This window comes from Oncorhynchus masou, chromosome 11, assembly GCF_036934945.1.
Source record: "Oncorhynchus masou masou isolate Uvic2021 chromosome 11, UVic_Omas_1.1, whole genome shotgun sequence".
Taxonomy (NCBI): Eukaryota; Metazoa; Chordata; class Actinopteri; order Salmoniformes; family Salmonidae; genus Oncorhynchus; species Oncorhynchus masou.
In genome coordinates, this window is record NC_088222.1 from 6292378 (window position 1) to 6317546 (window position 25169).

At 44.7% G+C, this 25169-nt stretch overlaps 1 protein-coding gene across 3 annotated transcripts in view; it reads right to left on the reverse strand.

The window, feature by feature from the left end:
- Positions 1-5304: 5304 nt before the first annotated feature.
- Positions 5305-25169, reverse strand: part of LOC135548055 (ras-related protein Rab-27B-like) — a 107582-nt gene continuing 87717 nt past the window's right edge. For 2 of the 3 annotated variants that reach the window (XM_064977281.1, XM_064977282.1), the window contains 5 exons: positions 19675-19760; positions 11268-11371; positions 7366-7489; positions 6441-6614; positions 5305-6181 (listed from right to left, as the gene is read on the reverse strand). In XM_064977281.1, the coding sequence (XP_064833353.1) occupies positions 6061-6181; positions 6441-6614; positions 7366-7489; positions 11268-11371; positions 19675-19760 (609 nt within the window). In that variant the 3' untranslated portion in view covers positions 5305-6060. Of the gene's footprint in view, positions 6615-7365; positions 7490-11267; positions 11372-19674; positions 19761-25169 lie in introns of all 3 variants that reach the window. The other variant, XM_064977285.1, reaches the window with a different exon arrangement.

A 25169-nucleotide genomic window follows, 5' to 3' on the forward strand; every position in this document is an offset into this window, starting at 1 on the left:
ATGACACACAGCTGTGCATTTCGATGAAACAAAAGTGCCTACCCTGGAAGCCTGTGTTTCAGACATAAGAAAATGGAGGCAAATTGTTTTACTTTCAAATTCGGACAAAACAGAGATGCTAGTTCTAGGTACCAAGAAACAAAGATATCTTCTGTTGAATCCGACAATTCATCTTGATGGTTGTACAGTCGTCTCAAATAAAACTGCGTTATTCTGGACCCTGATCTCTCTTTTGACGAACATATCAAGAATATTTCAAGAACAGCTTTTTTCCATCTTCGTAACATTGCAAAAATCTGTTTGTTTTTTTGTCAAAAAAGGATGCAGAAAAATTAAACCATGCTTTTGTTACTTCTAGGTTAGACTACTGCAATGCTCTACTACTAAATAAACTTCAGTTTAGAATCTTGACTAGAACCAAAAAATGTGATCATATTACTCCAGTGCTAGCCTCCCTACACTGGCTTCCTGTTAAGGCAAGCGCTGATTTCAAGGTTTTACTGCTAACCTAAAAAGCATTACATGGGCTTGCTCCTACCTAGCTTTCCGATTTGGTCCTGTCGTACATATCTACACGTACGCTACGGTCACAAGACGCAGGCCTCCTGTTTAGCAGCCATCAGACTGCTAAACAGCCATCACTAACTCAGAGAGGCTGCTGCCTACATTGAGACCCAATCACTGGCCACTTTAATAAATGGATCACTAGTCACTTTATACTTTTTATGCCACTCTAAATAATGCCACTTTAATAATGTTAACATATCTTACATTACTCATATCACATGCATATACTGTATCTTATACCATCTATTGCACCTTGCCTATGCTGCTCGGCCATCGCTCATCCATACACTTACATGTACATATTCTCATTCACCCCTTTAGATTTGTGTGTTTTAGGTAGTTACTGGGGATTGTTAGATTACTTGTTACATATTCCTGCACTGTCGGAACTAGAAGCACAAGCATTTCGCTACACTCGCATTAACATCAGCCCCAGTGTCCCCCGATCCACCCGTCTCAGTCTCCAGTATCTATGCTACAATAGTCTATGTGCCAGGGGGGCTAGGGTCAGTGTTATATCTGGTGTAATTCTCCTGTCTTATCTGGTGTCCTGTGTGAATTTAAGTATGCTCCCTCTAATTCGTTCTCTCTCTCCCTCCCCTCTCGGGGGAACTGAGCCAAAGGACTGTGCCTCAGGACTACCTGGCTTGACCACTCCTGGCTGTCCCCAGTCCACCTGGTCGTTCTGCTGCCACAGTTTCAACTGTTCTGCCTGCGGCTAGGGAACCCTGACCTGTTCACCGGACGTGCTACCTTGTCCCGGACCTGCTGTTTTCGACTCTCTCTCTCTACCGCACCTGCTGTCTCGACCTCTGAATGCTCGGCTCGTGAAAAACCAACTAACATTTGCTCCTGAGTTACTGACCTGACCTCTAAAACCACTGCTTATTATTTGAACCTGCTGGTCGTCTATGAACATTTGAACATCTTGAAGAACAATTTGGCCTTAAATGGCCATGTACTCTTATAATCTCCACCCGGCACAGCCAGAAGAGGACTGGCCACCCCTCAGAGCATGGTTCCTCTCTAGGTTTCTTCCTAGGTTCCTGCCTTTCTAGGGAGTTTTTCCTAGCCACTGTGCTTCTACACCTGCATTGCTTGCTGTTTGGGGTTTTAGACTGGGTTTCTGTACAGCACTTTATGACATCAGCTGATGTAAAAAGGGCTTTATAAATACAGTTCATTGATTGATTAATGCACATTTCTACGGGCAAAGACCCGTAACCTTCAACGGAGACCCAGTTTTTGGGACGCTGGTTTAAACATCGGACTTCAAAACACCTGATAACCTGCTGATTGTATCCCTTGCACACGTTCAGTACCGGAAGCATCAAAAGAAAATAAGAGAGAGAGAGAGAGACTGGGGAAAGAAAAGGAGAGAGAGAGAGAGAGAGAGAGAGAGAGAGAGAGAGAGAGAGACTGGGGAAAGAAAAAGAGAGAGAGAGAGATACTGGGGAAAGAAAAAGAGAGAGAGAGAGAGAGATACTGGGGGAAGAAAAGGAGAGAGAGAGAGAGACTGGGAAAGAAAAAAAAAAGAGAGAGAGAGAGAGAGAGAGAGACTGGGGAAAGAAAAAGAGAGAGAGAGAGAGAGATACTGGGGAAAGAAAAAGAGAGAGAGAGAGAGAGAGATACTGGGGGAAGAAAAAGAGAGAGAGAGAGAGAGACTGGGGGAAGAAAAAGAGAGAGAGAGAGAGAGACTGGGGGAAGAAAAAGAGAGAGAGAGAGAGAGAGAGACTGGGGGAAGAAAAAAGAGAGAGAGAGAGAGAGACTGGGGGAAGAAAAAGAGAGAGAGAGAGAGAGACTGGGGGAAGAAAAGAGAGAGAGAGAGAGAGACTGGGGGAAGAAAAAGAGAGAGAGAGAGAGAGACTGGGGGAAGAAAAAGAGAGAGAGAGAGAGAGACTGGGGGAAGAAAAAAAGAGAGAGAGAGAGAGAGACTGGGGGAAGAAAAAGAGAGAGAGAGAGAGAGACTGGGGGAAGAAAAAGAGAGAGAGAGAGAGAGAGACTGGGGGAAGAAAAAAGAGAGAGAGAGAGAGAGACTGGGGGAAGAAAAAGAGAGAGAGAGAGAGAGACTGGGGGAAGAAAAAGAGAGAGAGAGAGAGAGATACTGGGGGAAGAAAAAGAGAGAGAGAGAGAGATACTGGGGGAAGAAAAAGAGAGAGAGAGAGAGAGACTGGGGAAAGAAAAAGAGAGAGATCTATTCAGAATAATCTATCCCCTCTCCCATCCTCCCACCCTCTATCCCCTCCTCTCCCATCCTTCCACCCTCTATCCCCTCCTCTCCCATCCTTCCACCCTCTATCCCCTCCTCTCCCATCCTCCCACCCTCTATCCCCTCCTCTCCCATCCTTCCACCCTCTATCCCCTCCTCTCCCATCCTTCCACCCTCTATCCCCTCCTCTCCCATCCTTCCACCCTCTATCCCCTCCTCTCCCATCCTCCCACCCTCTATCCCCTCCTCTCCCATCCACCCACCCTCTATCCCCTCCTCTCCCATCCTTCCACCCTCTATCCCCTCCTCTCCCATCCTCCCACCCTCTATCCCCTCCTCTCCCATCCTCCCACCCTCTATCCCCTCCTCTCCCATCCTCCCACCCTCTATCCCCTCCTCTCCCATCCTCCCACCCTCTATCCCCTCCTCTCCCATCCTTCCACCCTCTATCCCCTCCTCTCCCATCCACCCACAGCATTATGAAACCTCCACCATTTTTGCTCGTAGGGAGAATGTTATCTTCATTGAATGTTTAATTTGGTGTAAAACACAGAAATTATCTGTATTGTCAAAGAGCTCTAATTTTGTTTCATTTCTCCAGAACCCCCCTTCCAATATATTAAATAATGAATCATAAATTATATATAATAATTTAAAAAACAGCAGATGATGGAGGACAGACCTCAAAACATTAAAGAATTAAAACAGTTGCTGCTGAAGAATTAGAACAGTTGCTGCTGAAGGGTTAGAACAGTTGCTGCTGAAGAATTAGAACAGTTGCTGCTGAAGAGTTAGAACAGTTGCTGCTGAAGAGTTAGAACAGTTGCTGCTGAAGAATTAGAACAGTTGCTGCTGAAGAATTAGAACATTTGCTGCTGAAGCGTTAGAACAGTTGCTGCTGAAGAGTTAGAACAGTTGCTGCTGAAGAGTTAGAACAGTTGCTGCTGAAGAATTAGAACAGTTGCTGCTGAAGAGTTAGAACAGTTGCTGCTGAAGAATTAGAACAGTTGCTGCTGAAGAATTAGAACAGTTGCTGCTGAAGAGTTAGAACAGTTGCTGCTGAAGAGTTAGAACAGTTGCTGCTGAAGAGTTAGAACAGTTGCTGCTGAAGATTTAGAACAGTTGCTGCTGAAGAATTAGAACAGTTGCTGCTGAAGAGTTAGAACAGTTGCTGCTGAAGAATTAGAACAGTTGCTGCTGAAGAGTTAGAACAGTTGCTGCTGAAGAATTATAACAGTTGCTGCTGAAGAGTTAGAACAGTTGCTGCTGAAGAATTAGAACAGTTGCTGCTGAAGAATTAGAACAGTTGCTGCTGAAGAGTTAGAACAGTTGCTGCTGAAGAATTAGAACAGTTGCTGCTGAAGAGTTAGAACAGTTGCTGCTGAAGAATTAGAACAGTTGCTGCTGAAGAGTTAGAACAGTTGCTGCTGAAGAATTAGAACAGTTGCTGCTGAAGAGTTAGAACAGTTGCTGCTGAAGAGTTAGAACAATTGCTGCTGAAGAGTTAGAACAGTTGCTGCTGAAGAATTAGAACAGTTGCTGCTGAAGAATTAGAACAGTTGCTGCTGAAGAATTAGAACAGTTGCTGCTGAAGAGTTAGAACAGTTGCTGCTGAAGAATTGCCAGTAGAAGGTTGAAGCTCACTGATGGCTGCAACTAGCTCAGGGGTGCTAATCATTTTCTCTATGCCATTTTTCTTTATTTTCTATTATTAAAAATAGTCTAAATAAAATTGGTTCTGCAAAGTTGAAATTAGAATAACAATGTGTTGAGACCCCCCCAAAAAACGTTTTTTTTCTTCTCTCGATTTAAACCTTATTTTACAAAAAATAGATAATTATTTAAGGAAAAAGTGCAAGGGTGTCAATATTTTTTGGGCCGTAGCTATGTCTGATAAGAAATATCCACTGTTACCCTGATCAATCTCAAATCTCAGACAAAGTAAGGAATACCATTTTTCTCACCTAGTTATAGAACCACCAGTAGACAACACCACATAACTTTATGCCAGGACAGCGGAGTCAATCACCACCTTCCGGAGACACCTGAAACCCCACCTCTTTAAGGAATACCTAGGATAGGATAAAGTAATCCTTCTCACCCCCCCCCCCCTTAAATGATTTAGATGCACTATTGTAAAGTGGCTGTTCCACTGGATGTCATAAGGTGAATTCACCAATTTGTAAGTCGCTCTGGATAAGAGCGTCTGCCAAATGACTTAAATGTAAATGTAAATGTTTTTAAACCAAACCTGGACCTACAGTTCTATTGGGTTTATTAAATCAGTTCTATACAGAACAGTCACTCCACTGTGGACTTCGTCTTTTCTTAAACACAATAATAGTTAACACTGACTGCCCGTCTGCCCTGGTTTATATATATATATATACTATCATGTTATTATTTTGTAATAGAAAAGTTGGATTCGAAAAGGAGTGTGTAATCACTAGGCATGATGTGAGGAGTGTGGTTAGTTCCTGTTAAGCTGGTAGATGGGGCATGGAGAAACAGGAACACAGAACTACATCTCGAGTGCACTAGCTAACGAGCTAGATTTATTGTTAAAGTCTGTCACATGAGATTAGTAGCTAGGAATGTCAAAGGCCCTTGATAACAACCACAGACAGACAGACAATCCTGCCCCGGGACTACAGGAAATGTGATGGTGATTTTGGCACACAGACAAACAGGCCAACAGCAGTTATCAAGAGGTTTGATTTCCTGCTTTGGCAATATATTTTCCTGACTGATATTACAATATGATAAAGTTGTTGCTGTCTTTTATGCAAATTTATCTTGACACTGTTATTGTCTACTTTTATTTGGGCATTCAAATTAATGTGTGGAACCATAATTTATTCTAAAACAAAAAATACATTTAAAAAACAAAAAACCTAAAATGAAATATAAATATAAATCATATGTAAATAACTGGTCACATGTTTTTATTAATATACTGTAATATTGGTACTGTAATATGGATAGGGCCTTAACAGCAAAGGCAGTAGATTAGATTGGACATACACTTGTAAACAACATTGGGATATAAAGTCCTACAAAGCATAGGCCTCTGGTAGGCCAGACTCTTGTCTCAAATGGCACCCTATTCATACTGTATGACTAGCAATGCACTATATTTATTTAACCTTTATTTGACCTTTTAGTTATCATTTAACTAGACAAGTCAGTTTAAGAACAAATTGTTATTTTACAACGACGGCCTACCCTCCTCCCCCCCCGGCCAAACCCTAACCCGGACGACGCTGGGCCAATTGTGTGCCGCCCTATGGGACATCCTGATCACGGCAGGTTGTGATACAGTCCGGGAATCGAACCAGGGCGTCTGTAATGACGCCTCTAGTGCTGAGCTGCAGTGCCTCAGAACGCTGTGCCACTCGGTGAGTTCTGTAATAGGGAACAGAGTGACATTTGAGACGCAACACAGGACAGGAGAGACATATAGTCAGGCCCAGCACAGTACACACAGGCCGTGCAAGGCCAGAACTACAGCGCCATTGCAGTGTGGCTGACTGAACTGCCCCCTCACACATCACGCTGTCATAATGCTGCTGCACTTCTGTGTCTGGCCACCAGAGGGGGTGCTAGAGCACCAATCAGAGTAGGGAGAAGGGGACGTGGGAGGGGCCAAGTCTAACATGCACACTTTTTCTGGTCAGGCGCAGCGTCCTCCAGCTTGGTGGCTCCTTCCCCATTGGCGGGCTCGGCGGTGGGCTTGTCGACACACTGCTCCATCCTCTTCATGACCAGGTCGAGCAGAGTGATGACCGCCTTGTCCACCTCAGACCCCGTCGCTGCCGACGTCTCAAAGTACGGGATCCTACAGGGGACATACAGAACCCACATCAGACAGGACACGTACAGAACCCACATCAGACAGGACACGTACAGAACCCACATCAGACAGGACACGTACAGAACCCAGATCACATACAGAACCCACATCAGACAGGACACATACAGAACCCACATCAGAGCATTCTACCTGGTCTTACTAGTCGTATCTTATATCTGAAAGTTAAATTGAGGGACCATGTCAAGCACGTTAGGGTATAAGGGACTGAACACGATAGAGGCTGTTGTAATAACAACCAAATGACTCCAGTTGTGTCTTGAGAACAGATCCACCAGGTATTATTTTATGTTAATGAACCACAACCTCTCTGCTAGTACAGCTCTGAATGATAAGCCCAGCACTCAGACATGACAAACAGCAAATTAATCCAACAAGTTTGTAGATTCACAAACTTAATGTAGTCATTGAGTGCTATGAATATGGGACCAAATACTAAACTTTTCACTACTTTAATACAGTGAATTTGTCCCCCTAAAATGGAAGGACTATGTACAAAAATAACTAATTTCTAAACGGTTCATCCGATATGGATGAAAATAATCTCAAATTAAAGCTGACAGTCTGCACTTTAACCTCATAGTTATTGTATAATTTCAAATCCAAAGTGCTGGAAAACAGAGCCAAAAAGAACTAAACACGTGTCACCGCCCCTCTACTTTTGGAGCTCACTGTCTTTGTAGATGACGGGGGGGGGGGGTAGCTCTCTCCTACTCACCCGTACTTGTCGGCTAGTTCCTTAGCCTGCTCCTCCTGCACCTCTCTCTGGTCTGCCAGGTCTGCCTTGTTGCCCACCAACACCATGTCTGGGTTCTCACAGTACGCATTGGCCTGCAGCTGGCCTGAGGACAACATGGTACAGTTAGCATTGACCTGCAGCTAGCCTGGGGACAACAGTTAGCATTGGCCTGCAACTGGCCTGAGGACAACATGGAACAGTTAGAATTGACGTGCAGCTAGCCTGAGGACAACATAGAACAGTTAGCATTGGCCTGCAGCTAGCCTAAGGACAACATAGAACAGTTAGCATTGGCCTGCAGCTAGCCTGAGGACAACATAGAACAGTTAGCATTGGCCTGCAGCTAGCCTGAGGACAACATGTGGACCAGTTAGCATTGGACTGCAGCTAGCCTGAGGACAACATAGAACAGTTAGCATTGACGTGCAGCTAGCCTGAGGACAACATAGAACAGTTAGCATTGGCCTGCAGCTAGCCTAAGGACAACATAGAACAGTTAGCATTGGCCTGCAGCTAGCCTGAGGACAACATAGAACAGTTAGCATTGGCCTGCAGCTGGCCTGAGGACAACACATGGACCAGTTAGCATTGGACTGCAGCTAGCCTGAGGACAACATGGAACAGTTAGCATTGGCCTGCAGCTAGCCTGAGGACAACACATGGACCAGTTAGCATTAGCCTAGTGGTTAGAGCGTTGGACTAGTAACCGTTCTGCCCCTGAACAGGCAGTTAACCCATTGTTCCTAGGCCGTCATTGAAAATAAGAATTTGTTCTTAACTGACTTGCCTAATTAAATGGTTAAAGGTTTAAAAAAAACAGTCAGATCAACAGCCAGGGCAACAGTCAGATCAACAGTCCAGTCAGGGTAACAGTCAGATCAACAGTTGGGGCAACAGGCAGATCAACAGTCAGGGTAACAGTCAGGGTAACAGTCAGATCAATAGTCAGGGTAACAGTCAGGGTAACAGTCAAATCAACAGTCAGATCAACAGTCAGGGTAACAGTCAGATCAACAGTCAGGGTAACAGTCAGGGTAACAGTCAGATCAACAGTCAGATCAACAGGCAGATCAACAGTCAGGGTAACAGTCAAATCAACAGTCAGATCAACAGGCAGATCAACAGTCAGATCAACAGTCAGGGTAACAGTCAGATCAACAGTCAGGGTAACAGTCAGATCAACAGTCAGGGTAACAGTCAGATCAACAGGCAGATCAACAGTCAGGGTAACAGTCAGATCAACAGTCAGGGTAACAGTCAGAGTAACAGTCAGATCAACAGTCAGGGTAACAGTCAGGGTAACAGTCAGATCAACAGTCAGATCAACAGTCAGGGTAACAGTCAGGGTAACAGTCAGATCAACAGTCGGGGTAACAGTCAGATCAACAGTCAGGGTAACAGTCAGATCAACAGTCAGGGTAACAGTCAGATCAACAGTCAGATCAACAGTCAGGGTAACAGGCAGATCAACAGTCAGGGTAACAGTCAGATCAACAGTCAGGGTAACAGTCAGATCAACAGTCAGGGTAACAGTCAGATCAACAGTCAGGGTAACAGTCAGATCAACAGTCAGGGTAACAGTCAGATCAACAGTCAGGGTAACTGTCAGATCAACAGTCAGATCAACAGTCAGATCAACAGTCAGATTAACAGTCAGATCAACAGTCAGATCAACAGTCAGGGCAACAGTCAGATCAACAGTCAGGGTAACAGTCAGATCAACAGTCAGGGTAACAGTCAGATCAACAGTCAGGGTAACAGTCAGGGTAACAGTCAGATCAACAGTCAGATCAACAGTCAGGGCAACAGTCAGATCAACAGTCAGGGTAACAGTCAGATCAACAGTCAGGGTAACAGTCAGATCAACAGTCAGGGTAACAGTCAGATCAACAGTCAGATCAACAGTCAGGGTAACAGTCAGATCAACAGTCAGATCAACAGTCAGGGTAACAGTCAGGGTAACAGTCAGATCAACAGTCAGATCAACAGTCAGGGTAACAGTCAGATCAACAGTCAGGGTAACAGTCAGGGTAACAGTCAGATCAACAGTCAGATCAACAGTCAGATCAACAGTCAGATCAACAGTCAGGGTAACAGTCAGGGTAACAGTCAGGGTAACAGTCAGGGTAACAGTCAGATCAACAGTCAGATCAACAGTCAGGGTAACAGTCAGATCAACAGTCGGGGTAACAGTCAGATCAACAGTCAGGGTAACAGTCAGATCAACAGTCAGGGTAACAGTCAGAGTAACAGTCAGGGTAACAGTCAGGGTAACAGTCAGATCAACAGTCGGGGTAACAGTCAGATCAACAGTCAGATCAACAGTCAGGGTAACAGTCAGATCAACAGTCAGGGTAACAGTCAGGGTAACAGTCAGGGTAACAGTCAGGGTAACAGTCAGATCAACAATCAGATCAACAGTCAGGGTAACAGTCAGGGTAACAGTCAGATCAACAGTCAGATCAACAGTCAGGGTAACAGTCAGATCAACAGTCAGATCAACAGCCAGATCAACAGGCAGATCAACAGTCGGGGCAACAGCTGCATACTACTACCCTGACATCCTAATGAAGGCAGCTTGCTGTCAAAACGTTGGCTAATTAATACAAGTATTGTATCAGAGTAATACAGGGTGATGATCACTTCTTTTCAAGTGTTTTGGACCACTGGACCGGGCCTCGCTAAGTCTGGACTGGGCCTCGCAAACTCAAGTATGTGCCTCGCTTACTCAAGTATGGGCCTCGTTAACTCTGGACTGGGCCTCGCTAACCTTGCTAACTCAGGTCTGGGTCTCGCTAACTCTGGACTGGGCCTCGCTAACTTCGCTAACTCAGGTCTGGGCCTTGCTAACTCTGGACTGGGCCTTGCTAAATCAGGACTGGGCCTCGCTAACTCAGGACTGGGCCTTGCTAACTCAGGTCTGGGCCTCGCTAACTCTGGACTGGGCCTTGCTAAATCAGGACTGGGCCTCGTTAACTCAGGTCTGGGCCTCGTTAACTCAGGTCTGGGCCTCGCTAACTCAGGTCTGGGCCTCGTTAACTCAGGTCTGGGCCTCGTTAACTCAGGTCTGGGCCTCGTTAACTCAGGTCTGGGCCTCGCTAACTCAGGTCTGGGCTTCGCTAACTCAGGTCTGCATTTTCCTTTCTCCAGAAAACAGTTTACGACTAACCTTTGCCTGCTTCCTGTGCCCTCCCTCCAGGCCGAGCTCTAAGGATGATTACAGTATTGACTGATATTGATCCACTGAAGGACCTGTCTGCTCTTCCAAAACCTCCTTAATTAAACTGTCTTCCTTTCAAATGCCAGGACATCATTGTCAATAAGAATTTGTTATTAACTGACTGGCTGAATAAAGGTAAGGGGGAAAACGTATTTTTCTAATCAATTGAATAAGCGAATTGACTGAATCCCCAACCCTGGCCTGGCCATGTTCTGTACCATTCAGGTTGAAGCATGCTGGTGTTTAGAAGAGATGTGTCTTGTAAAGTGATCTTGTGTAGCTCAGTTGCTAGAGCACTTGCGCTTGCATCGCCAATGGTCATGGGTTTGATTTCCGCTGGGGCCAATGGTCATGGGTTTGATTTCCGCTGGGGCCAATGGTCATGGGTTTGATTTCCGCTGGGGCCAATGGTCATGGGTTTGATATCCGCTGGGGCCAATGGTCATGGGTTTGATTTCCGCTGGGGCCACCCATAAGAAAAATGTATCCACCCATAAATTGCCTTGAATAAATGTGTCTGCTAAATGGTGCATATATTAACTCAAGCCTGTGTGTGTGTGTGTGTGTGTGTGTGTGTGTGTGTGTGTGTGTGTGTGTGTGTGTGTGTGTGTGTGTGTGTGTGTGTGTGTGTGTGTGTGTGTGCACCTAGACCACAACATACTCATCCAGTTGCGGACGTTGAGAAAGCTCTGCTGGCTGGTGAGGTCAAACATGAGCAGGAAGCCCATGGCATCTCTGAAGAACGCTGTGGTCAGACTCCTGAACCTGGGACGGGGTGAGAGACAACAACAGATATTTATAGACGGCGTTCCAATTTACAACCGGGATGGCTCTGGTCTAAAGTAGTGCACTATATAGGGAATAGGGTTCCATAGGGCTCTGGTCTAAAGTAGTGCACTATATAGGGAATAGGGTTCCATAGGGCTCTGGTCTAAAGTAGTGCACTATATAGGGAATAGGGTTCCATAGGGCTCTGGTCTAAAGTAGTGCACTATATAGGGAATAGGGTTCTATAGGGCTGTGGTCTAAAGTAGTGCACTATATAGGGAATAGGGTTCCATAGGGCTCTGGTCTAAAGTAGTGCACTATATAGGGAATAGGGTTCTATAGGGCTCTGGTCTAAAGTAGTGCACTATATAGGGAATAGGGTTCCATAGGGCTCTGGTCTAAAGTGGTGCACTATGTAGGGAATAGGGTTCCATAGGGCTCTGGTCTAAAGTAGAGCACTATATAGGGAATAGGGTTCCATAGGGCTCTGGTCTAAAGTAGTGCACTATGTATAGGGAATAGGGTTCCATAGGGCTCTGGTCTAAAGTAGTGCACTATATAGGGAATAGGGTTCCATAGGGCTCTGGTCTAAAGTAGTGCACTATGTAGGGAATAGGGTTCCATAGGGCTCTGGTCTAAAGTAGTGCACTATATAGGGAATAGGGTTCCATAGGGCTCTGGTCTAAAGTAGTGCACTATATAGGGAATAGGGTTCCATAGGGCTCTGGTCTAAAGTAGTGCACTATATAGGGAATAGGGTTCTATAGGGCTGTGGTCTAAAGTAGTGCACTATATAGGGAATAGGGTTCCATAGGGCTCTGGTCTAAAGTAGTGCACTATATAGGGAATAGGGTTCTATAGGGCTCTGGTCTAAAGTAGTGCACTATATAGGGAATAGGGTTCCATAGGGCTCTGGTCTAAAGTGGTGCACTATGTAGGGAATAGGGTTCCATAGGGCTCTGGTTTAAAGTAGAGCACTATATAGGGAATAGGGTTCCATAGGGCTCTGGTCTAAAGTAGTGCACTATGTATAGGGAATAGGGTTCTATAGGGCTCTGGTCTAAAGTAGTGCACTATGTAGGGAATAGGGTTCCATAGGGCTCTGGTCTAAAGTAGTGCACTATGTAGGGAATAGGGTTCCATAGGGCTCTGGTCTAAAGTAGTGCACTATGTAGGGAATAGGGTTCCATAGGGCTCTGGTCTAAAGTAGTGCACTATATAGGGAATAGGGTTCCATAGGGCTCTGGTCTAAAGTAGTGCACTATGTAGGGAATAGGGTTCTATAGGGCTCTGGTCTAAAGTAGTGCACTATATAGGGAATAGGGTTCTATAGGGCTCTGGTCTAAAGTAGTGCACTATATAGGGAATAGGGTTCCATAGGGCTCTGGTCTAAAGTAGTGCACTATATAGGGAATAGGGTTCCATAGGGCTCTGGTCTAAAGTAGTGCACTATGTAGGGAATAGGGTTCTATAGGGCTCTGGTCTAAAGTAGTGCACTATATAGGGAATAGGGTTCTATAGGGCTCTGGTCTAAAGTAGTGCACTATATAGGGAATAGGGTTCCATAGGGCTCTGGTCTAAAGTAGTGCACTATATAGGGAATAGGGTTCCATAGGGCTCTGGTCTAAAGTAGTGCACTATATAGGGAATAGGGTTCCATAGGGCTCTGGTCTAAAGTAGTGCACTATATAGGGAATAGGGTTCCATAGGGCTCTGGTCTAAAGTAGTGCACTATATAGGGAATAGGGTTCCATAGGGCTCTGGTCTAAAGTAGTGCACTATGTAGGGAATAGGGTTCCATAGGGCTCTGGTCTAAAGTAGTGCACTATATAGGGAATAGGGTTCCATAGGGCTCTGGTCTAAAGTAGTGCACTATGTAGGGAATAGGGTTCCATAGGGCTCTGGTCTAAAGTAGTGCACTATATAGGGAATAGGGTTCCATAGGGCTCTGGTCTAAAGTAGTGCACTATATAGGGAATAGGGTTCCATAGGGCTCTGGTCTAAAGTAGTGCACTATGTAGGGAATAGGGTTCCATAGGGCTCTGGTCTAAAGTAGTGCACTATATAGGGAATAGGGTTCCATAGGGCTCTGGTCTAAAGTAGTGCACTATGTAGGGAATAGGGTTCCATAGGGCTCTGGTCTAAAGTAGTGCACTATATAGGGAATAGGGTTCCATAGGGCTCTGGTCTAAAGTAGTGCACTATGTATAGGGAATAGGGTTCTATAGGGCTCTGGTCTAAAGTAGTGCACTATGTAGGGAATAGGGTTCCATAGGGCTCTGGTCTAAAGTAGTGCACTATGTAGGGAATAGGGTTCCATAGGGCTCTGGTCTAAAGTAGTGCACTATGTAGGGAAAAGGGTTCCATAGGGCTCTGGTCTAAAGTAGTGCACTATATAGGGAATAGGGTTCCATAGGGCTCTGGTCTAAAGTAGTGCACTATGTAGGGAATAGGGTTCTATAGGGCTCTGGTCTAAAGTAGTGCACTATATAGGGAATAGGGTTCTATAGGGCTCTGGTCTAAAGTAGTGCACTATATAGGGAATAGGGTTCCATAGGGCTCTGGTCTAAAGTAGTGCACTATATAGGGAATAGGGTTCCATAGGGCTCTGGTCTAAAGTAGTGCACTATATAGGGAATAGGGTTCCATAGGGCTCTGGTCTAAAGTAGTGCACTATATAGGGAATAGGGTTCCATAGGGCTCTGGTCTAAAGTAGTGCACTATATAGGGAATAGGGTTCCATAGGGCTCTGGTCTAAAGTAGTGCACTATGTAGGGAATAGGGTTCCATAGGGCTCTGGTCTAAAGTAGTGCACTATATAGGGAATAGGGTTCCATAGGGCTCTGGTCTAAAGTAGTGCACTATGTAGGGAATAGGGTTCCATAGGGCTCTGGTCTAAAGTGGTGCACTATGTAGGGAATAGGGTTCCATAGGGCTCTGGTCTAAAGTAGTGCACTATGTAGGGAATAGGGTTCCATAGGGCTCTGGTCTAAAGTAGTGCACTATGTAGGGAATAGGGTTCCATAGGGCTCTGGTCTAAAGTAGTGCACTATATAGGGAATAGGGTTCAATAGGGCTCTGGTCTAAAGTAGTGCACTATATAGGGAATAGGGTTCCATAGGGCTCTGGTCTAAAGTAGTGCACTATATAGGGAATAGGGTTCCATAGGGCTCTGGTCTAAAGTAGTGCACTATATAGGGAATAGGGTTCCATAGGGCTCTGGTCTAAAGTAGTGCACTATGTAGGGAATAGGGTTCCATAGGGCTCTGGTCTAAAGTAGTGCACTATGTAGGGAATAGGGTTCCATAGGGCTCTGGTCTAAAGTAGTGCACTATATAGGGAATAGGGTTCTATAGGGCTTCTGGTCTAAAGTAGTGCACTATGTATAGGGAATAGGGTTCCATAGGGCTCTGGTCTAAAGTAGTGCACTATGTAGGGAATAGGGTTCCATAGGGCTCTGGTCTAAAGTAGTGCACTATGTAGGGAATAGGGTTCTATAGGGCTTCTGGTCTAAAGTAGTGCACTATGTATAGGGAATAGGGTTCCATAGGGCTCTGGTCTAAAGTAGTGCACTATGTAGGGAATAGGGTTCCATAGGGCTCTGGTCTAAAGTAGTGCACTATATAGGGAATAGGGTTCCATAGGGCTCTGGTCTAAAGTAGTGCACTATGTATAGGGAATAGGGTTCCATAGGGCTCTGGTCTAAAGTGGTGCACTATGTAGGGAATAGGGTTCCATAGGGCTCTGGTCTAAAGTAGTGCACTATATAGGGAATAGGGTTCCATAGGGCTCTGGTCTAAAGTAGTGCACTATATAGGGAATAGGGTTCCATAGGGCTCTGGTCTAAAGTAGTGCACTATGTAGGGAATAGGGTTCCATAGGGCTCTGGTCTAAAGTAGTGCACTATATAGGGAATAGGGTTCCATAGGGCTCTGGTCTAAAGTAGTGCACTATATAGGGAATAGGGTTCTATAGGGCTCTGGTCTAAAGTAGTGCACTATGTAGGGAATAGGGTTCCATAGATGGTGATAGATGGGGATGGTGACATAGGTCTCCAGTTTAAAATACCACTATTTTACCAGGTTTGTTAGTTAGGGCTGGGGAAACGTGGGACACCAATCAGCCGAGCACTGGCTTAGAGAAGGTTTGAGAATGGTGATGGCGACAGTTCAATGGGTTTCTGTGCAGCTGATGTAAGAAGGGCATTATAAATCAATTTGATTTATTTGATTGAGTGATAGCGACATCAGAGTTGTGGTTTCGATTTCCTCACGTGTCACTTATTCTGAATATATCTCTGTCAATGGTGACAGTACATTAATTTAGTGTCTGATACATTACCAAGATTGCCAGTGGGGCATCCAGCTCTGCAAAGTGATTCAAGGCACAAATTCGTTATGATCTTTCAATTTAGAGAATTGCAATCTCATTCTGGCAGAGAGAAGGCCCGGCCAGAAATGAAATGAGTTGATGTGTGTGTGTGTGTTCGTGTGTAACATAAACATTACATAATACATACTGATGAGTCATCAAACTATCAGTCAAAGCTTGATAAATGGACTGGCAGCCTTGAATCAACCGCTGCCTCCCAGTGTGTTTATTGTCTCTGATAGCAGAACACTTCTTACAGTACTTTAGACCAGAGCCCTATGGAACCCTATTCCCTATATAGTGCACTACTTTAGACCAGAGCCCTATGGAACCCTATTCCCTATATAGTGCACTACTTTAGACCAGAGCCCTATGGAACCCTATTCCCTATATAGTGCACTACTTTAGACCAGAGCCCTATGGAACCCTATTCCCTACATAGTGCACCACTTTAGACCAGAGCCCCATGGAACCCTATTCCCTATATAGTGCACCACTTTAGACCAGAGCCCTATGGAACCCTATTCCCTATATAGTGCACTACTTTAGACCAGAGCCCTATGGAACCCTATTCCCTATATAGTGCACTACTTTAGACCAGAGCCCTTAGGAACCCTATTCCCTATATAGTGCACTACTTTAGACCAGAGCCCAGAACCATCAGTTGTCTGAGAGGAGGTTCAAGGGAATTGAGCCGGTGTTAATTTTGTCAACAACAATAGTGACACAAATATTCGTAAAACACCTATTTTTCAGTGGCAATTGCCGATAGTTTAACTGACTAAATAAAACTAGAACTAATCGAAAAATATTTTTAATTTCAAAGTTGACTAAAACGAGACAAAATGATCTCTGACTAAAATCTGACTAGAAGTGGACTGGACAAGGTTTTTTTTGGAGATATTGAGAGCTTTTCCGTGATAAGCACAATTAATATAATCAGCACTGATGCGCAGCGCTGTTCTGTTCAGCAGTGGACGCCTCACCCTGCACACACAGTCGACATCAGCTGGTGAGCTGCTGGTTAGACAGGCTTCGCTCCGGCTCCGATTATACACATCGCGCAGGCGACTCTCTTGCTTCCCCGTAGCGAACCAGTCACCACCAGCCTTTCTAGTTTCCTACCCTTTGCTGGTTAAGAAACACAAGCTGCTATCAGAAATTAAAAACAATAGCAGCATTGAATTTAATATTAAATCAACAGTCTAGCTACGTGTTTTTCTCTCTCTTGAGTATAGAAAAATAGGCCGTCTTAGAATTTGTAGTCTTGTTCAAACCCTCCCACTTTCCTCACTGCATTTCATAGCCAGGTTCTGTAACCAACGTAGCTAAGTCTCACTCTTTTCCTCCGAGAAAACGGCTTGAAATATTACGGTTCAAACGATATGACCCAGAAGACCAGCGCTACGTTTTTTTTTCTTCTATCGTGCATTGGCGGGCCGCATTTTACATTCATCAAGCATATCGCGTGTTCTTCTAAAACTATACTACTTACAAACCAGACGGTTAACCATTTGTTTAGGCTCCACCTTTGTTCAGTCACGTTACCTCATTAGCCAGCTATAACTAACAACCGGGGGCGTGTTCAGCAGGACGCAATGTTTTTGGAACGTTTGAGAACATTTTGCAATCAAACGTGGCCCTTGTAACACTACCAGTCGTCTATATGCAAACATTTGGTGGCACAGAAAGAAAGGAAAAGGGACTGCATACAATTGGACTAAATCCCTCTTGTCTCTACACTATCTGACTAGCTAAATAACCCCTCTATATCTGTCTGGGTTAATAACCCCTCTATATCTGACTGGGTTAATAACTCCTCTATATCTGACTGGGTTAATAACTCCTCTATATCTGACTGGGTAAATAACTCCTCTGACTGGGTAAATAACCCCTCTATATCTGACTGGGTTAATAACCCCTCTATATCTGACTGGGTTAATAACTCCTCTATATCTGACTGGGTAAATAACCCCTCTATATCTGACTGGGTTAATAACTCCTCTATATCTGACTGGGTAAATAACCCCTCTATATCTGACTGGGTAAATATCTCCTCTATATCTGACTGGGTAAATAACCCCTCTATATCTGACTGGGTAAATAACCCCTCTATATCTGACTGGGTAAATAACCCCTCTATATCTGACTGGGTAAATAACCCCTCTATATCTGACTGGGTAAATAACACCTCTATATCTGACTGGGTCAATAACCCCTCTATATCTGACTGGGTTAATAACTCCTCTATATCCGACTGGGTCAATAACCCCTCTGACTGGGTAAATAACTCCTCTATATCTGACTGGGTAAATAACTCCTCTATATCTGACTGGGTAAATATCTCCTCTATATCTGACTGGGTAAATAACCCCTCTATATCTGACTGGGTAAATATCTCCACTATATCTGACTGGGTAAATAACTGACTGGGTAAATAACCCCTCTATATCTGACTGGGTAAATAACCCCTCTATATCTGACTGGGTTAATAACTCCTCTATATCTGACTGGGTCAATAACCCCTCTGACTGGGTAAATAACTCCTCTATATCTGACTGGGTAAATAACCCCTGTATATCTGACTGGGTAAATAACTCCTCTATATCTGACTGGGTAAATATCTCCTCTATATCTGACTGGGTAAATAACTGACTGGGTAAATAACCCCTCTATATCTGACTGGGTAAATAACCCCTCTGACTGGGTTAATAACCCCTCTATATCTGACTGGGTTAATAACTCCTCTATATCTGACTGGGTAAATAACTCCTCTATTTCTGACTGGGTTAATAACTCCTCTATATCTGACTGGGTAATAACCCCTCTATATCTGACTGGGTAAATAACCCCTCTATATCTGACTGGGTCAATAACCCCTCTGACTGGGTAAATAACTCCTCTATATCTAACTGGGTAAATAACCCCTCTATATCTGACTGGGTAAATAACTCCTCTATATCTGACTGGGTAAATATCTCCTCTATATCTGACTGGGTAAATAACCCCTCTGACTGGGTTAATAACTCCTCTATATCTGACTGGGTTAATAACTCCTCTATATCTGACTGGGTAAATAACCCCTCTATATCTGACTGGGTCAATAACCCCTCTGACTGGGTTAATAACCCCTCTATATCTGACTGGGTAAATAACCCCTCTGACTGGGTTAATAACTCCTCTATATCTGACTGGGTAAATAACTCCTCTATTTCTGACTGGGTAAATAACTCCTCTATATCTGACTGGGTAATAACCCCTCTATATCTGACTGGTTAATAACCCCTCTATATCTGACTGGGTAAATATCTCCTCTATATCTGACTGGGTAAATAACTCCTCTATATCTGACTGGGTTAATAACTCCTCTATATCTGACTGGGTAATAACCCCTCTATATCTGACTGGGTAAATAACTCCTCTATATCTGACTGGGTAAATAACCCCTCTATATCTGACTGGGTAAATAACTCTATATAACTATATAATAACTCTCTATACTCTATATAAATAGGCTTGTTGAGATGCTGTGAAGACGCCTCATTGTTAAGGCTTGTTAAGATGCTGTGAAGACGCCTCATTGTTAAGGCTTGTTAAGACGCTGTGAAGACGCCTCATTGTTAAGGCTTGTTAAGACCTGTTAAGGCTTGTTAAGGCTTGTTACGGCCTTGCAGAACAACAAGGGTCATTCTCACAAGGTAAGTGGGGAGTGATACCGTTGTGAGAGCTTGAGATGTACAGTAGTTAAACAAAACATCAAGCTACAAAACTGAATGGCAGCAGTGGTTTTCATCCATGATTTCATGTTAAGCGGAGCTCAGGTAAGACCGGGTGGTCGTAGGAATACCCTATCTTTATAATGCATTATAGACACATTTTGTAACATTTTATGAGCTACATGTAAATGCATTAGGATGCAGTTCCAGTACCTCTCCTGTCCAGCTGTATCCCAGAGCTGGAGGTGAACTTTAAAGGTCTTCCCTGTGGTTCCATTGGGGCCCGACGCTGTGTACACCTGAAACACACATGGGCACATACAGGGTGAGAAACACACAACCGACACACACACACAGTGTGAGAAACACACACCCGACACACACACACAGTGTGAGAAACACACACCCGACACACACAGGGTGAGAAACACACAACCGACACACACACACAGTGTGAGAAACACACCCGACACACACAGGGTGAGAAACACACACCCGACACACACAGGGTGAGAAACACACCGACACACAAATCTACAGATCTACGTTAGCTAAGTCACTAAATCGACAGATCTACGTTAGCTAAGTCACTAAATCTACAGATCTACGTTAGCTAAGTCACTAAATCGACAGATCTACGTTAGCTAAGTCACTAAATCTACAGATCTACGTTAGCTAAGTCACTAAATCTACAGATCTACGTTAGCTAAGTCACTAAATCGACAGATCTACGTTAGCTAAGTCACTAAATCTACAGATCTACGTTAGCTAAGTCACTAAATCTACAGCGCTAAGCTACTCAGGCGCCTAGCTTTGTAAACAGAAAGGAAACAAACTGTGTTTAGACATCTCGCTGGTACTGTTATCAACAAAGGAACAACAGAGACTTTACTAAAACAGTATCATCCGGGGGAGGAAATGATTTTGCTGCAGAATCCAAAGAAAATACTGTAACAAAACCAACATGAACAGATACAACAGACATGAACAGATACAACCAGACATGAACAGATACAACAGACATGAACAGATACAACAGACATGAACAGATACAACAGACATGAACAGATACAATAAACATGAACACATACAACAGACATGAACAGATACAACAGACATGAACAGATAAAACCAACATGAACAGATACAACAGACATTAACAGATACAGTAAACAGGCTCATAGTAAATGAATGAGTAGCAGCGTTATAGGAACATGGGAGGATAGGGACATGGGAGGATAGGGACATGGGAGGATAGGGACATGAGAGGATAGGGACATGGGAGGATAGGGACATGGGAGGATAGGAACATGGGAGAATAGGAGCATGGGAGGATAGGGACATGGGAGGATAGGGACATGAGAGGATAGGGACATGGGAGGATAGGGACATGAGAGGATAGGGACATGGGAGGATAGGGACATGGGAGGATAGGAACATGGGAGAATAGGAGCATGGGAGGATAGGGACATGGGAGGATAGGGACATGGGAGGATAGGGACATGGGAGAATAGGAGCATGGGAGGATAGGAGCATGGGAGGATAGGGACATGGGAGGATAGGGACATGGGAGAATAGGAGCATGGGAGGATAGGGACATGGGAGGATAGGGACATGGGAGGATAGGGACATGGGAGGATAGGGACATGGGAGAATAGGGACATGGGAGGATAGGGACATGGGAGGATAGGGACATGGGAGAATAGGGACATGGGAGGATAGGGACATGGGAGGATAGGGACATGGGAGGATAGGAACATGGGAGAATAGGAGCATGGGAGGATAGGGACATGGGAGGATAGGGACATGGGAGAATAGGAGCATGGGAGGATAGGGACATGGGAGGATAGGGACATGGGAGGATAGGGACATGGGAGGATAGGGACATGGGAGGATAGGGACATGGGAGAATAGGGACATGGGAGGATAGGGACATGGGAGGATAGGGACATGGGAGGATAGGGACATGGGAGAATAGGGACATGGGAGAATAGGGACATGGGAGAATAGGGACATGGGAGGATAGGAACATGGGAGAATAGGAGCATGGGAGGATAGGGACATGGGAGGATAGGGACATGGGAGAATAGGGACATGGGAGGATAGGAACATGGGAGAATAGGAACATGGGAGGATAGGAACATGGGAGAATAGGAGCATGGGAGAATAGGGACATGGGAGGATAGGAACATGGGAGGATAGGGACATGGGAGAATAGGGACATGGGAGGATAGGAACATGGGAGGATAGGGACATGGGAGGATAGGGACATGGGAGGATAGGAGCATGGGAGGATAGGGACATGGGAGGATAGGAACATGGGAGAATAGGGACATGGGAGAATAGGAACATGGGAGAATAGGAGCATGGGAGAATAGGGACATGGGAGAATAGGAACATGGGAGGATAGGAGCATGGGAGGATAGGAACATGAGAGAATAGGGACATGGGAGAATAGGAGCATGGGAGAATAGGGACATGGGAGAATAGGAGCATGGGAGAATAGGGACATGGGAGAATAGGAGCATGGGAGAATAGGAGCATGGGAGGATAGGAACATGGGAGGATAGGGACATGGGAGAATAGGAGCATGGGAGAATAGGGACATGGGAGAATAGGAGCATGGGAGAATAGGGACATGGGAGAATAGGAGCATGGGAGAATAGGGACATGGGAGAATAGGAGCATGGGAGAATAGGGACATGGGAGAATAGGAGCATGGGAGAATAGGAGCATGGGAGGATAGGAACATGGGAGGATAGGAACATGGGAGAATAGGAACATGGGAGAATAGGGACATGGGAGAATAGGAACATGGGAGAATAGGAGCATGGGAGGATAGGAACATGGGAGGATAGGAACATGGGAGAATAGGAACATGGGAGAATAGGGACATGGGAGAATAGGAGCATGGGAGAATAGGGACATGGGAGAATAGGGACATGGGAGGATAGGGACATGGGAAAATAGGAGCATGGGAGAATAGGAGCATGGGAGGATAGGAACATGAGAGAATAGGGACATGGGAGAATAGGAGCATGGGAGAATAGGGACATGGGAGAATAGGAGCATGGGAGAATAGGAGCATGGGAGGATAGGGACATGGGAGGATAGGAGCATGGGAGAATAGGGACATGGGAGAATAGGAGCATGGGAGAATTGGAGCATGGGAGGATAGGAACATGAGAGAATAGGAGCATGGGAGAATAGGAGCATGGGAGAATAGGTGCATGGGAGAATAGGAGCATGGGAGGATAGGGACATGGGAGGATAGGGACATGGGAGAATAGGAACATGGGAGAATAGGAGCATGGGAGAATAGGAACATGGGAGGATAGGGACATGGGAGGATAGGAACATGGGAGAATAGGAACATGGGAGGATAGGAACATGGGAGGATAGGAACATGGGAGGATAGGAGCATGGGAGAATAGGAACATGGGAGAATAGGAGCATGGGAGGATAGGGACATGGGAGAATAGGGACATGGGAGGATAGGAACATGGGAGAATAGGAACATGGGAGAATAGGAGCATGGGAGAATAGGAGCATGGGAGGATAGGGACATGGGAGAATAGGGACATGGGAGAATAGGAACATGGGAGAATAGGGACATGGGAGAATAGGAGCATGGGAGAATAGGAGCATGGGAGAATAGGAGCATGGGAGAATAGGAGCATGGGAGAATAGGAACATGGGAGAATAGGAGCATGGGAGGATAGGGACATGGGAGGATAGGAACATGGGAGAATAGGAACATGGGAGAATAGGGACATGGGAGGATAGGGACATGGGAGAATAGGAGCTGTGCAGTGGTGAGGGAAGGAAAATCGTAAGACTAAATATTGACTAAAATTCATTTTCTTTCCATGAGCCTACTTTTGGCCCTATGAGCATTAGAGATAGTAATAACATGCTTTAGTGACCACTAGCCCAGCATTTCCCAAACTAGGTCCTCGGGACCCCAAAATTGTGCACTTTTTTTTTCTACCCCTACATTACACAGCTGATTGAAATGATCATAGCTTGATGATTAGTTGATTATGTTTTATTTATTTATTTCACCTTTATTTAACCAGGTAGGCTAGTTGAGAACACCTTTATTTAACCAGGTAGGCTAGTTGAGAACACCTTTATTTAACCAGGTAGGCTAGTTGAGAACACCCTTATTTAACCAGGTAGGCTAGTTGAGAACAAGTTCTCATTTACAACTGCGACCTGGCCAAGATAAAGCATAGCAGTGTGAACAGACAGCAACACAGAGTTACACATGGAGTAAACGATTAACAAGTCAATAACACAGCAGAAAGAAGAAAAAAAGAGAGTCTATATACAGTGCCTTGCGAAAGTATTCGGCCCCCTTGAACTTTGCAACCTTTTGCCACATTTCAGGCTTCAAACATAAAGATATAAAACTGTATTTTTTTGTGAAGAATCAACAACAAGTGGGACACAATCATGAAGTGGAACGACATTTATTGGATATTTCAAACTTTTTTAACAAATCCAAAACTGAAAAATTGGGCGTGCAAAATTATTCAGCCCCTTTACTTTCAGTGCAGCAAACTCTCTCCAGAAGTTCAGTGAGGATCTCTGAATGATCCAATGTAGACCTAAATGACTAATGATGATAAATACAATCCACCTGTGTGTAATCAAGTCTCCGTATAAATGCACCTGCACTGTGATAGTCTCAGAGGTCTGTTAAAAGCGCAGAGAGCATCATGAAGAACAAGGAACACACCAGGCAGAGATACTGCCGAGATACTGTTGTGAAGAAGTTTAAAGCCGGATTTGGATACAAAAGATTTCCCAAGCTTTAAACATCCCAAGGAGCACTGTGCAAGCGATAATATTGAAATGGAAGGAGTATCAGACCACTGCAAATCTACCAAGACCTGGCCCTCTAAACTTTCAGCTCATACAAGGAGAAGACTGATCAGAGATGCAGCCAAGAGGCCCATGATCACTCTGGATGAACTGCAGAGATATACAGCTGAGGTGGGAGACTCTGTCCATAGGACAACAATCAGTCGTATATTGCACAAATCTGGCCTTTATGGAAGAGTGGCAAGAAGAAAGCCATTTCTTAAAGATATCCATAAAAAGTGTTGTTTAAAGTTTGCCACAAGCCACCTGGGAGACACACCAAACATGTGGAAGAAGGTGCTCTGGTCAGATGAAACCAAAATTGAACTTTTTGGCAACAATGCAAAACGTTATGTTTGGCGTAAAGCAACACAGCTCATCACCCTGAACACACCATTCCCACTGTCAAACATGGTGGTGGCAGCATCATGGTTTGGGCCTGCTTTTCTTCAGCAGGGACAGGGAAAATGGTTAAAATTGATGGGAAGATGGATGGAGCCAAATACAGGACCATTCTGGAAGAAAACCTGATGGAGTCTGCAAAAGACCTGAGACTGGGACGGAGATTTGTCTTCCAACAAGACAATGATCCAAAACATAAAGCAAAATCTACAATGGAATGGTTCAAAAATAAACATATCCAGGTGTTAGAATGGCCAAGTCAAAGTCCAGACCTGAATCCAATCGAGAATCTGTGGAAAGAACTGAAAACTGCTGTTCACAAATGCTCTCCATCCAACCTCACTGAGCTCAACTGTTTTGCAAGGAGGAATGGGAAAAAAATTCAGTCTCTCGATGTGCAAAATTGATAGAGACATACCCCAAGCGACTTACAGCTG